The 14,847-nt window shown below is 22.6% G+C and overlaps 1 protein-coding gene across 1 annotated transcript; it reads left to right on the top strand.

Annotated features, from left to right (window-relative positions):
• The first annotated feature begins 770 nt into the window (after positions 1–770).
• LOC112707566 (naringenin 8-dimethylallyltransferase 1, chloroplastic) lies at positions 771–10,172 on the top strand. The gene is made up of 13 exons (XM_025759350.2): positions 771–937; positions 3,171–3,215; positions 5,431–5,717; positions 6,106–6,192; positions 7,077–7,151; positions 7,388–7,471; positions 7,649–7,738; positions 8,641–8,742; positions 8,924–9,019; positions 9,124–9,195; positions 9,279–9,374; positions 9,603–9,710; positions 9,873–10,172. Exons 1-13 carry the CDS (start codon positions 877–879, stop codon positions 9,912–9,914), a joined length of 1,245 nt encoding a protein of 414 aa, XP_025615135.1. The 5' UTR covers positions 771–876; the 3' UTR covers positions 9,915–10,172.
• The last annotated feature ends 4,675 nt before the right edge of the window (positions 10,173–14,847 follow it).

Here is a 14,847-nt window from a genome sequence, read left to right as displayed (position 1 = left end):
ATAATTTTTTAATTATTAAATTATAATTTTACCAAAATTTTTGTTAACAATTATTTTTATATTTTATTATTAATTTTTTAATATTAATATATATTATTTTAACATTAAATAAAAAAATCTTACTATTATTAATATGTATAACAATTAATATATATTTATATTAAAAAATAATTTTACTAAAATTTTTTATTTAATATTAAAATAATATATATTAATATCAAAAAATTAATAATAAAATATAAAAAAATTGTTAACAAAAATTTTGATAAATTATAATTTAATAATTAAAAAATGATTGAAGGATATCTTAGAAAAAAAATTAATTATGATCTTTTTTAAAATATTTTGATAAAAATATAATTTAATTAATAAAAAATAATTTATTAAAAAATATTTTGGTAAGTAAAATTTAATGATAAAAAATAAAATTTTTGTTAAAAAATATTTTTATAAAAATGTTTTTTTAAAAAATAGATAAAATTAATATTAATTAACACAAAAAATTTTAAAATAAATTAAAAAAAAGTTTTTTAAATTTTATAAAAAAATTATATTTTATAAATAAAGAGGAGGAAAGAGTCATTTTAGTATCTCACACGAATGAAAAATGATATTTTCTCATTGGAAAAAGGCAAAAAAAATTAGTATACTAAGTTGCTAACTGGGCATGCATGTGTTGCATGAATAAAAAAATAATAACCGTAGAAGCCGCCAATAGTGGCTCATCGATTTTCCTTTCTAGTTCCTTCTATATATTTATATATATGCAACTATGGATCGCAACACATAGAGAGCGCTCTCTGATCGATGCTCTAATTGCAACACATCTTCAGTTTGATGCACATTACATTAACATTAATTATTTGCTGATTTCTAATGGCTTTTGGGCATTTGGTGTTAATTCCCAGATCAACTTCTTCCATTGCCACTACTGCTGGTATACATCTTTCTTCTTCTTCTTTTTCTTCTTCTTCTTCTCTTCTCACACAGCAAAAGTCAAAGAATGTTAGGAAGATGATAAATATTAAAAATAAGATAGAGTATCATTTTTCTCTAGGCGGATATATTTTAACCTTAATCAATCAGTGTTCTTTTCTTCAAAAAAGCTAAGAAACAGAGAACAAGACACAGAGTGTTGTTTGATATATTCTGATCTATTTGTTTTAATAACGTATTAACAATCATAAGTTTGATTAGAAACGAGCAATTCCGTTTTTGCCTTCTTTGTTCTTTATATATATGAGTTTAATTTTTTTTTAAAATATATTATTATATAAAATTAAAATTTTTATGATTAAAATATCTATGATTAATCTCTATTAATTTTTTTAAAAAAATTTAACATTAGACAAATAAAAATGAAAAGAAAATTTGTGTAAATTTTATATAATTCTAAAAAATCTCTTATATAAAAAAATATAATTATTTATATATTATTTTTATTAATTTAAATTTTTATAACACAAGTGATATAAAAATAATTTCAAAATATCATTAAGCATGCATTTGTTTGTTGAATTTACAGCCGTATATACATAAATAAAGAGGATTAGATAACCGCTAAACTATAATATTTTATACAGCTGTATATACATAAATAAAGAAGATTAAATGACCGCTAAATTATAATATCTTTTTGAGTTATGCTAGGTAATTAATAAATTTTTTAATAATATAAATAATTATTAATTAAATTAAAATATACGATATTTTTAAATTATTTATTTAAATTTTAATATTATAATAATTATCTACATATTTAATAAAATAAATATTTAATATATCTATTATTTATATTGTTTAATATTTTTATTATGTATCTATATTTTTTATATTTTTTTAGTAATACTCTAAATAAATTTTTAAGAATTTGGCCGGCTGATGAATTTGCTTTCCAAAAAAAAAATTGATTAGGTTATCGTCGTTTTTAGGATATTTTAAATTCTTTGTACAAACGGCTAAAACGTGTCGTTTTATAATAAATCTAAATTATGTTATTTTAAATAGACAGATTTATCTCCAATTTTAGTGTCTAGATGTTCATATACGAAGATGTTTTAAAAAGGGCCTTGTATAAAAAAATTCATCCCTCTCTTTCTGTGTAAAAATACTTAATATCCCAAATCCTCTCCTAAATTTTGCGACCTAATCTTTTATATTTTTTTTTCCATTAACACTGACTCAAGTTTGTAACGATGTATTTTTGACGATTGTTTGGTGGTGGTTTAAGATTTAAGAAAGGGTATGGTATTACTCATTTTTTTTAATTTAGTGTTATAAAATATATATTTGCACTTACGTAATTTTATTATTTTAATTTAATAAATTATGTTATTATCTAAAAATATAGAAAGTGGGCCGACAAATTACAAATACCTTACACTAATACGCACTAAACATGGTAAAAGATATACATGCCACTTATTTTACTAAAAAAAAAAATACATGTACGTAACTTATAAAAAATATTATATTGTCATGATTTATGATTATAAAAATTTATAATGGATCTCTCAAAGTGTTCTGCAGGGTAATTAACTATTGAGTAATGCTACACCTCAACACAATTCATTGTTTCTAGTCCAATAGTTAGATAATAATATTTAAAAATATTAATTAAAAATATATTATTAAATTATAACATTAAAAAATATTAGACTATTGAGTACTGAACAATATTAAATAAAATTGTTGCATTAAGCATTTTTCTAAACGATTTAGTTTCCTAGTCAGCCATATAAATATGCACATCAACCTATGTGAAATAAGATATAGAGGGATAATTAATTATATACGAAATACAACTACAAATTAAAGTTATCTCAAATTATTAATGGAGAAACGAAAAGCTTGCTGGTAAATATATTCACAAATCATGACTGTATATTTTTTTTTCTTCCTAATGAAATCTTGAAATTATAGCTGTTAGTAAAATTTTTCTCTTGATATTTGCTTGTTAACAAGGGTGAATTTTTTTATTTTTGTATTAAATAATTAATGACTTTTTTAAACAACATAAATAATAAATCTTAAAATTAGTCTAATTTAACTAAAACATGCTATGTTACTAATTAAATTAAAAATTAATTTATTTTTTTTAATTTTATTATTCACATTATTCAATAATATTATTATCTACTTATATTTTTTGTCTTTTTCATTTCTTATAGCAAGCTGCTGGAAGAGTAAAAAATTCGCCGACAATTACTATGCAAGTATGCTCTCTTTCTCTTTCCTCTAAAAAGAATTAGATTTAATAATAAAAAATATGCTTTGCTAGGACAAGTGGCCAAACTTTTACTAGTTTCTAACAAAATTGGTCTTGGATTCCAACTTTAGGAATAGTAAAATATTTTATATTTATACATGAAAGTGATGAAACAAATATTTTAGTAAAATAAAATTTAGACTCTAGAAAAGGGAAGGAGATCGCGCAAGATCATCACGGATTTATATAGAGGTGAGTTTTATGATAGTTTTTATTACGGTGCTTAAATCGTTTAATTTATTTTTATAAATAAATAATAAAATATATAAAATAAAAATAAAATATTTAAAATTTATTAAATATTATTTATTTGTCTTTTTTTAATAAATTTTACACAATATTATATACACCATAGACCATAGTATTCACCTTATATAGATCCAAACATGCGTGTCTGTATATTAATTCACCCTTGTTTTTTTATTCAATAATAATAATAATAATAATAATAATAATAATAATAATAATAATATTGATAAATGTAAAATTTGCCAAATAAATAAGTATTCCGGTTTTTCATCAACTTGTAGTCTTGTATATGATATCAGAAATAAAATATAAAATTAATTATGAAAAATAATTATTATATATTTATGTATAAATATATGTAATATATAATTTTTTAATATATATTTTATATAAATAATTATATTAATAATTAATTTTTTATATACATATAACATAATTTTAAGAGAAAATATTGGACACCATTATATCTTATAGTAAATTTTTATCACTCAAATTCATTTATATATTTACAAATTATTATTATTATTATTATTATTATTATTATTATTATTATTATTATTATTATTATTATTATTATTATTATTTTGAAATTAAAAGATGATGCTTCGTCCTTTTTTGTTGTTGTTGTATTCAAATTCTTGTTCTCCGTAATTGAAAGTGACATTTTTTTGGCATTAAAGATTTTTTCTATTAATGTAAACTCCAAATATTCTTAGGGTTTTTTTCGATGCATTTTTGTAAAAGATTTTTTTAAAAGATATTTTATAAAAATAAAAGTAATTTTATGTTTAAATATTTTATATAAAAATTTTTTAATTTTTAATTATATTTTTTTAAAAAAATTTTTAAAAAAAAAGATGTAAATTATAATTTTTTAAAAAAGATGTTTTTTATTTTTTTAATATTTTTATTTTTACTATTAAAAATTTATTAAATATAATAAAAAATAAAAAAATTTATCAATTTAATGGAACCAAATAAACATTTATTCAAATGTATTAATAGCTAAAATACTAAAATTCTCAGCAGAAGATAATATAAAATTGGAATATTAAATAGCTAAAGTAGTCATGATTTAAGCGGAAAGTTTAGCTGAATGTGGAAAATAGTATTAATAAGCTGCAGCTCAAGTGGTAATATAAAATTTAATTTAATATACACAAACAGTTAGAATATATTTGATTTACATTTTTATTTTTTTTATTTTTAATATTTTATAATTTAAAAAATTTATAAAAAGTTAAAATAATAAAATTTTAAAAGAAAATAATAAATAAATTTCTGATCTTTTATTATTAAAATAAATAAATTTTTTACCAAATTAAAATACAAATAGGTGTTTAACCTTTATAAATTAAAAACACATAGGTTCCTCTAACAATAGTTTGAATTCAGTGCAAAAAGACCTATGTGTCTTTTTTTATAAAGACAAAAAACTTCTTTAAAATTAAATTTAATAAAAAATTTATTTGGCTTTGGAATAAAAGACAGAGATTTTTTTATTTAATTATAGGCGAATTTTCTGTCTGTAATCATTTTTTATGAAAAAAATTAATTTTTTTGACGGAATTATCAACGGATTTTTTTTTGTCTGTAATTTATGCTAATCCATTTTTTTGGTTTTTCGACAAAAAATTTCTCTGAGATTTTCTTTGTATTTCCGTGGGATAAAATTTGTCGGAAATATCCGTCTGTAATAACTAATTTTCTAGTAGTGAGAATTATTTATTATGTTTCTAAATTATGAGTTTTTATTTCTACTTTTTATTTTTTTATAAAATTTTAAAAACAAAAAAACTAAAATTTAATATACAAACTAAACACACTGAAAATAAAAAATACAAACGAAATACACTATTAGTATCTTAATTCCTAATTTCAGTGCTAATATGAAATTTTATTTGGGTCTCCAGATTCTTATGGAAGAAGAGCTTTATGGCAGAGTGATAGGAATCTCACAAAAGATCACAGCATCAAGACATCTTTGCAGCACAACATTTCAAAGCTTCATTACAATCCCATTGAAAGAGGATCTAGATGCAATAAAATTGAGAAAACATACTTAACAAATGCATCATCTTCTGCACAATCACATGAATCTGAACCAGAAGTTCATGAATCACCAAAAGCTTTAGAGTCTATTAAAAAGGGACTCGTTATGTTTCTCCAATTTTGCAGACTTTATGCATTCCTTGGCATGGTTAGTTTCATTTTTAATTCCATATACTAATACTTAATGATAGCGGTGTAAACAGATACGAATAATTTGATTATCTGATTAAATCCAATCTGACTCGATTATATTAGATACTATATTCGCTAGCTAATCGAGTCAAAATGAGTAAAATCTAATTATATTTAACTTTAATTGATTTGGATATCAAATTTAGGGTGGAGAATCAAATTTATTTATTATATTAAAAAAAATAAAAAAATATAATATTTATCATCTTCATCCTTTTTATTACGTCCTATTTAATGGTGTGTTGAATTAGCTTTTAACTTTATTTTTTATTTTTAATTAAACATGCCCTAAATAAAAATTAGTCATTATCATTTGTTCATTTTGTTTTTTTTTTTTTTAACAGATACCAGCAGGACTTTCTTCATCACTTCTTGCCGTAGATAATTTTTCAGAAATATCTCCATTATTATTTTTAAAAGGAGTCTTGCAGGTGAGCTCTAAAAATTTAGATAATTTGTTTAATATAAATTCTAAAATTACGGCTGTATTTTAACTAATTTCATAATAGATATTATCATAAATCAGTAGAAAAAGAAAAAAAATTAATGGTACATTACATGCATCTTTTTATTATAATAAAAAAGTGCTAATTTACACATTTTAATATAAAAATAATAGTTTTATAAAAATTTCAAAACTTATTTTAAGAGATGAATATTATTCTACACAATAAATAACATAAAATTGAATTTGTATGGTAATTACACATTTCAAGTATGTTTGTACTTCTTGATTTTAGGTTTATTAGATATTAGATATTTCAAACTAATTATTTATATTTACTTATTGTATGATTTGATTTAGAAAATGTATTTATTAAGGTATAATTATTCTTTGATGTAACATTTGGTCTTGTTCGAAGTGTTCAAAGTTTTCAAAGTTTCATATTTAATTAACTTTGTGTAACGACAACATCTCTATTCATCAACGCAAGTTGCCTAAAAAAGGTTATCCTCTGTTTTTCATGATCTGCCTAGAAAAGAATTTTTTTTTTTCTATTTTAAAAGGTGTAATTTTACTATTTCGAAAGAGTTTAACAAGAAAGTCAAGTTTTTTTCAGCTAATTTTTTGAAATTCTTTTTTTTATGTTAAATTTTAAACTTTAAATTTTACATCTTAAATCTTAAATATTAAATAATCACAAAAAGTTAAATCCTAAATTCTAATCCTTAATCCTTTAAAATAAAAGTAAAAATTAATTTTATAATAAAAAAATTAACTAATATATATTAACTAATTAAAAATTGATTCATATATTCAATTCTTTTTGAAATAGTTTAATAATCTACTCAATTTTTTTTTCCCTTGTTTCAGTATATAGTAACTTTCTTCTTCACGTCTCAATTTGTTATGGGAGTGAATCAATTATCCGATGTGGAAATAGACAAGGTATGCACTTCTTACTAAAAGTCAACACTTGGATTTTCATTGCTTCAATAGACTAGGTCTTCATTAATTGTTTGGTTAACGTATTGTTAATAAAATAGATCATTTAACCTTTAGGGTTTAATTAACATATGCCTAAGACATAAGATAAATTTACCAATTAACGTATCATTGCATTTGCATATTTTGTTTTAATTTGTTATTAATTCTTTTTACCTTTGCTATAAATTTTGTTGTAGATTAATAAGCCAGATCTTCCTTTGGCATCCGGAGAATATTCCTTCACTTCTGGAGTTATACTTGTGACATCGTTTTTACTTGCGGTATTGCATATAGAATTATTTTTTTAATTTTCATAAAGATATTTTTATATAAAGATGATATTATTAATTGTTAAATAATTTTATATTTTTTATTATATATATTATTTAATTGAATTATCTAACAGTTTATTGAAAAACATTACCTAGAAAAGCTTATTCTTTGTGCTTTTTGTGCAGGGTTTTGGAGTTGCATGGATGTTAGGATCACAACCATTAATTTGGAGTGTTGTTGTTACTGCTGCGCTAATGGGAGCATATTCAGTTAATGTGAGTTGCTTTAAAATAAAATTTCAAAAAATATTTATTTAAAAAATTTTGTTAACTTGTGTTCTAAAGACATAAATTAAGCATATTATAAAAATTTTTATTATTATATTTTTAAAATATATCTTTAACATATAAGTTAGTTAAATCTTTATTTAAAGGAGACTACTTTGATAAAGACACTAAAAATGTCTTCTTTTAAAGACGTTTACATATGTCGTGATATTATTGGATATTTTTATTAAATCGGTTAATAATTTATTTTTTAATAAATTAGAACAAAATCGGTTTATTATAGCAACAATAATAAACCCAATTGTCCGCATTATAATTATTAGACTCTATTTGATTCGATCGATTTACACAATCTGAACCAAATCATGTTTAAATCTTTTGATAAAAAAAACAAATATATTCCTGATTTTTGTTTCAAAAAATCATGATTCTGTAGGTTTTGTAAATTGGTCGGTTCGACCGAATCTGATAACAATTGGGTTTATTGTTATTGTTATAAAAAAATCGGTTTTATTCTAATTTGTTAAGAAATTCAAAAATAACCGATTCATTAATACGTCCAATAATAATACGACACATAAATGTCTTTATAAAAAGACGTTTTATACATATTTATGGAACATCCTCCTTATTTAAATTATTTTTAAATTTTGTGTTCTGTTTATAATTAAAATAAGTAATCTTCTTACTTTAGAAGTAGTGTCAAATTCAAGATGGATTAAAATCGATTAAAACAAAAATAAAAAATAAAGATAACAAAGCCATGATTATTTTGTATGTTAATTTAAGGGCATTGGCTTGTGATTTTAATATTTTCAAGTCTAACATATTTATTTAATAGAAACTAGATTATTGACATGTTTGTAACTCTTTATTTCTATACTTTTCAGTTCCCTTTATTAAGATGGAAGAGATCTATAATCCTCACATCACTATCTAATGCAATTGCTATGTTGGCATCATTTCATATAGGACCTTTTCTTCACATGAAGGTATTGCTTTACTAAACTATAATATTTAATTGTTAAATTATTTTGTTAGTATTTACAATTTTATTAATTTTTATATATTTTTAAAAATTATATTCTTTAGTTTCCTATCATGCAATTTTCATGAAGTCTAATGCTTTTTTGTTTTTTTTTTTTCACTTTAAATTCGTGCGATGATGTTTAGACCTTTGTGCTAAAAAAGGCAGCTACCTTTCCAAGATCTATGATTCTTGGTTGTGTGGTCATAGGTTTGTTCTACACAATAATAACATTAACAAAGGTAAAATTTTCAACTTTTTTAAAAGAAACATTAATTTTTAATACCATTTTTTTATTGGATGTGTTTAATCACAACTAGATCTAATATTATTTGGTGATAAATAGGATTTAGGGGATGTTGAAGGAGACAAAGCAGCAGGTTTGAAAACTTTGCCAATACGCTTGGGTGTTAAGCCGGTAATTTATTTTTCTTTAGTTTCTTATATTATCTAATTAAAAATGAAGTTTTGATGATATATATACTCACATCTTTTTTTTAGGTATTTTGGTTATGTGTATCACTTATTCAAATGGCTTATGGAATTGCTATTACAATGGGAGCATTATCTCCTGTTCTATGGAGCAAAATTGTTACGGTAATATGATACATGCATATATAGATTATAGTCTTTTATTATGATAATATTAGAAAAATTCATATAATGATATTAGAAAATTTTTTATAGAAAGTTATAAGGCATTTTTAGTTTTTTATTCTGATTCATTTATTCAAATTTTCTTTAAACTATATATATCTATGTTGTTTTAAGAATAAAATTAAAGTGAAATTGTTGATCATTTTATCAATATTTTAAATTTGTTAGGTTGTGGCACATGCCTTCATGGTTTTCTACGTGTGGAACCATGCTCTTAATTCAGTAGACTTATCAAGCAAAGATTCGTTACATTCCTTTCATTTGTTTATGTTTAAGGTAACCAATAACTAACTTATTATTATGCTTGGGTATTTATTCCTTCGCTTCTTAATTATTTCGATTGTTTCTCAATTAAAGTGATATTCTATGAATAAAAATGTTATGATTGTGAATATTAGAGTTATGAGATTTATCGTTTTTATACTTTTTTGGTTGCAGCTTGTAACTGTGGAAGGCATCCTTATACAATTTGTTCGTTGAAGAAGTAGGGAGATTGTTGATTTAATAAATGGTGCAATATTTTCTGTACATTTCAACTAGTTTGATGAATAATATTCATGCAAGATTATTTATGTCTTTATATTTTTGTATCAAGTAAATTATTTTGTGATAAGATAGATAATATTATTTTTTAACTTTAGTGAAATTCTAATAAATTCAAATACTTCAAGTATACTTCGTTATACAACTGTATTATTTTAACATTATTAGAAATTAAAGCTATCATCCTATGATCGATTATCGTGTGTCTTTCTGTTTTGAGACTATAATTTGTACCATGTTAAACAGTGCATAATTGAGGAATCATTTTCAAGTTAATGTATGACTTTTATATAGTTATTTATTTATGTTGTGATGTCTTGTTTTAAAAGCTTATCATTCTGATAAGGAGAGTTTGATTTTGTGAGTGAATATAAGTAAATTAGTTTTTATTGGTTTTGATTGTTGTTAAATTATAGGTAATTTTATTATATATATTATATTATTCTATTACTTAGGATTGGTACTATAATTATAATGTATGAGTTTTAGTTTTATTTTTGTGTCTAATTCTATTTTCTGTGTCAGTGAATGAGAATAAATCAATAGATTATTAAGTTTTATATTAGAAAATAAATCACCTTTTAAAATTTTATTTGAAAAATTACTAAATTATAAGGACTTTAAAATATTTGGATGTGTTTGCTTTCTTTATTTAAAATCTTTTAACAAAATAAAATTTGCATTCAAATAAAAAAAGTGTTTATTTTTTGACTATGATAATAACTACAAGGGTTATAAGTGCATGATTAAAGATGGAAAAATTCAATATTTGAGACATGTGATATTTGATGAAAGTAAATTTTCTTACAATTTTTTATTTCACAATAAAAATATAATAGAGAACTAGGATACACTTAAAGATCTTCTAACTTTTACATTTAATATTTCACGCAAGACTTCTAACCCTCTCCAAACTCTACCTCTTCTAGATATCTCAGATTCTCCCTCATCAACTACTTGCCTTGACACTCAAATTATTAAGCATACCTCTTCTAGTACTAGCCTCAATCAAGCTAGTTTGAATAAACCAATTACATTTTGTATCATACCTTTTGTATTTTGCGTAGAATGTCTGCGGCTCCGATTTATACACAGTGTAATCACAACAAAAATTTACTAGCTTTTTTCCGAAAACTGGGAATGTAACATTATAAAGACTCAATATTAAATAGATAATAAAGAAAAAAGGGTCAGTAACACCTTAATTTTAGTACGATCATAACGTACTAGAGGTTGGATCGTTATAGAGTTCATCTATATTCACCTCCTCACCAACCGCGTCCAGTCCCATATGCTGTTTAAACTCAACGTACAACTCTATCATCAATACGTAAAATTAGATTTGTTGATAAATATAAAAAATCCACTGCATACTGCATCGTCAATGATAGACATTATTTAAAAATGTATTAACCCACCAAATACTTGTACAGAATTTTTGTATAAAATGTTACTCACACTACAAGAAAAATATGTTTTAGTGACAAACTTTTAGTGGCAATAACATAATAGTCACTAATTTCTTAATTCAAGTTATCTTTTTGCGGCAATTATATATCTGTCATTATTATTATATATTATAATAGCAATTGTTATTATTTTCATTAATAAATACAAAAAATATTTTTTCATAAAAAACTTTTTAGTGGTCATAAAATTATGGTCCGTATTATTCTTATTAAAATTATATTGTAATGACAATTATTATTATTACTATCACTCTTTTTAAATAAAAAATTTTTAGTGACCATAAAATTATGGCTAGTATTATTTTTATTAAAATAATTTTTTATCTAAACTAAAGAAATAATAGATTTAGAAAAACCAAAGAAAGAGATCTCAGAGAAGAGAGAGCCTAAACTCACCGCCGAAGCTCGCCGTAGCCGTCGTTGCCGCCCTCGCCACCACAGTTCAGATCAAGCAAAGGCTCATACCTATCGCTTTCTATCTTTTTCTCTGGTTTTCGATTTAGGGCTCACGAACTCGCTCTTTGACTCAGATTCTTCTTGCAGTTTTGATATGCTCTTTCAGGTATCGCCGAGTCGACTCGTTCGCAGCTTCGATTTATTATGCTCTCTCTTACAACTCGTTCATTTTATTCTCTTACAAGTTAGATCTTTTCGTTTGCGTTACTCATTATTTTCGCTGTTTTAGATCTCTCGGTTCCAGTTCTTAAGCTTCGAATTTAGTTTTCTGCTATTAATGTTAATCCTTGTTCATGCAACTGAAGTTATGTGTCACCAATTGAACTGTCGTTTAGTTTATTTTTATTTTCAATTTAAGATGTGAGATGATAAAGGAATATGCAATTTGAATGATGCCTGATTAATGTGTCTTTGGATGTGTGTTTTTAGTTTACGAACTTGGTTTGAGTGTTTTAGATTAGGAATCTAGCAGAGTTTTCTTAGTTTTAATGTGTATTCATTCAACACTGTCATTTCTTTAATGTATTGTTATTTTTTCAGTGTTGCCAAGTGTTTGGTTAGATCCTTGTTCTTAATTCTTTATTTTTAAGTATGAATATTGTGGATTTTGGCAATTTGTGTAGATAATTGGTGATGTTGTTGAAGCTTGGATAAAACACAACCTCTTAACATGAATGTATAAGATGTAAAATGTATCGCTAGCATGTGTGTTTGATTAAGCAAGATTCTAATTTTGTAGTTGCAGTTTTTGAACATTGCCTCTTAATATCTGCATCTCAGCTTTATTCTTTTTTCAATTAAGAGACATGATCATAATTTTCTAAGTGATATATAATATTTCATCTCATGATGACTAATAAATTTCATTAATTTACACCATGAATTAGATCACTTTACTATTTATTACTTTATCTAAATATTTGATTTAACTCTGTCAAATCACCAATTCATCCAAGCAGTTTGTGCATTAGTTGTAATGTAAGTAGACTATTAGGTAATGTATTTAATAGGAGTCTTGTCGATTTAATGTTATTTGAATATTCTTTACTTATTTAATTTTTAATGAGTAGGACAATTTCATGAATCTGTAATAGTGGATGAACTCCAGAGACATAATGCCATACTTACTACTTAGGGACTGCATTGAGCAACTAACAACTATAGAATCATTTAGAGCTAGCTTTATATTTCATCTAAAAGAGGCTATACAAGAATAGATAATTTTTATTGTTGCTTTTTTTTTAGAAGTGTTGTAACCTGTAATATGTTATTCTAATTTAATTTGGTTATCAGAAATTCAAGGATCAACTCTAAAATCAGATTCAAATTTAAAACTTATCCAATTATCGAATAGTTACTATTGTCTATATTTTAATATAATAGTTCGCCTAAATTTTGTACAATCATTAATAATCTATTAGTAAGTCTACTAAGTGGCTATTAATGTATTGATTCAAGAGAAAACAACAAAAAGAAAAAGATCTATAATTCTATATTATGTAACTTTTCAGGGTGACCAAAACCAAATAAAGTTTTCTGTTTGTTTTTGTATGTATCTTGGTTCGGTCTTTATTTTCCTTTTTTACTCATTTTTATTAACGTTGATTCTTATGACTGAGGGATTTTTATAATCATAACCTAGTAAATTTATATCATTTTACAATTTTCAAAACGAAAAAGTACAATTTGTAAGTTACACGTTTAAAAATATTAAAAATCTAATTGTAAGCTGTATTTTGCAGGATTAAAATTAAAAAAAAGAAATCAAATTGTAAACTTTGTTTTACATTGACATCTTAATAGTGTAAATACTTTATATACATTAATTTAATTGTGTAACACCAATATTTTTTTTATATGTAAAAAAATTAGCCCAATTTTACATTTAACTCGCTTCTATATTCAAAATATATATATATATATATATATATATATATATATATATTATAGTATTTAACTAACTTATACTCTAAGGCCAGGCACGATAACAATGAGGGGATATTTGTCCCACTGTGTTTTTAATTTTTTTTTTTAAATTATTATATATAATATACTCTCACTTTAAATTTTAAATAATTTTACTATAAATAAATTAAATCTAATTAGTCAAAATTTTAAATTTATTTTTCTATCATTTTAGCTATTATTTAACCTAATCAAATTTAGTTCTTGTGTCGTCACTCATTTATTTCCTTAAATCATCTTCTTATTTTTATATTTTCAACCTTCTTTTTCTATTTTCTTATCTAGTAGTCATATTTTCTTCATCAAAAGATAAATTTTAAATTCTCCATATTTTTTTATATAACTCTCCATAACTCTATGTATCTTCCAATTTCATTATTTTTCTTTTTGATATTTTCAATTACAAATTTTAATTCAAACAATTATAATTTAGGTATTAATCTAATTTTTTATTCTTTTCATTGACTTTATATATTTTATTTTATTTTCAATTTATTCATCTTTATTATTTATTTTTTTATCTTTTGTTATATTATATGTACATATGTTACATATAAAATTTTAAAATAAATTGATTAATTTACTAATTTAGAATATATTTTTTATTTTTAGAAATAGTAATAAAAAATATTTTAATTACAATACATAATTAAACAAATGCATAAAATATTTCATCTAACATTATATCAAAATTAAATTAAAAATATATAAAAAATTTAATTATTTTAAAAAGAAAGAAAAAAATATAAATTAAGTTTTTATTATATATACAGATTTACTTTTTTTAGTATTTATATATAATTTTAGTTTTAAATTATAAATACTAGTGTATCGTTAAGCATTAATAATATGCCAATTGATTCAATTTTTTATTATTAAATGTGTATTAAAAAATTAGTTAGAGTAACAAGTTATCAATAATTGTCGATGAGTAATAGCTTAAATGGCATAATCTTCCCATACTCAATTAAGAAGTTGCG

The sequence above is a fragment of the Arachis hypogaea genome, chromosome 8, assembly GCF_003086295.3.
Source record: "Arachis hypogaea cultivar Tifrunner chromosome 8, arahy.Tifrunner.gnm2.J5K5, whole genome shotgun sequence".
Classification (NCBI taxonomy): Eukaryota; Viridiplantae; Streptophyta; class Magnoliopsida; order Fabales; family Fabaceae; genus Arachis; species Arachis hypogaea.
Note: the sequence above shows the minus strand (reverse complement) of the source record. Positions and strands in the feature narration are given on the sequence as shown.

What these genes read in the sequence shown, in the direction of transcription:
- LOC112707566 (XM_025759350.2), top strand. Translation starts at nt 877, where the DNA reads ATGGCTTTTGGGCATTTGGTGTTAATTCCCAGATCAACTTCTTCCATT. An exon ending in TTCCATTGCCACTACTGCTG is followed by an intron (nt 938 to 3,170) that starts GTATACATCTTT and finishes CATTTCTTATAG; the next exon opens with CAAGCTGCTGGAAGAGTAAA. An exon ending in TACGCTTGGGTGTTAAGCCG is followed by an intron (nt 9,196 to 9,278) that starts GTAATTTATTTT and finishes TCTTTTTTTTAG; the next exon opens with GTATTTTGGTTATGTGTATC.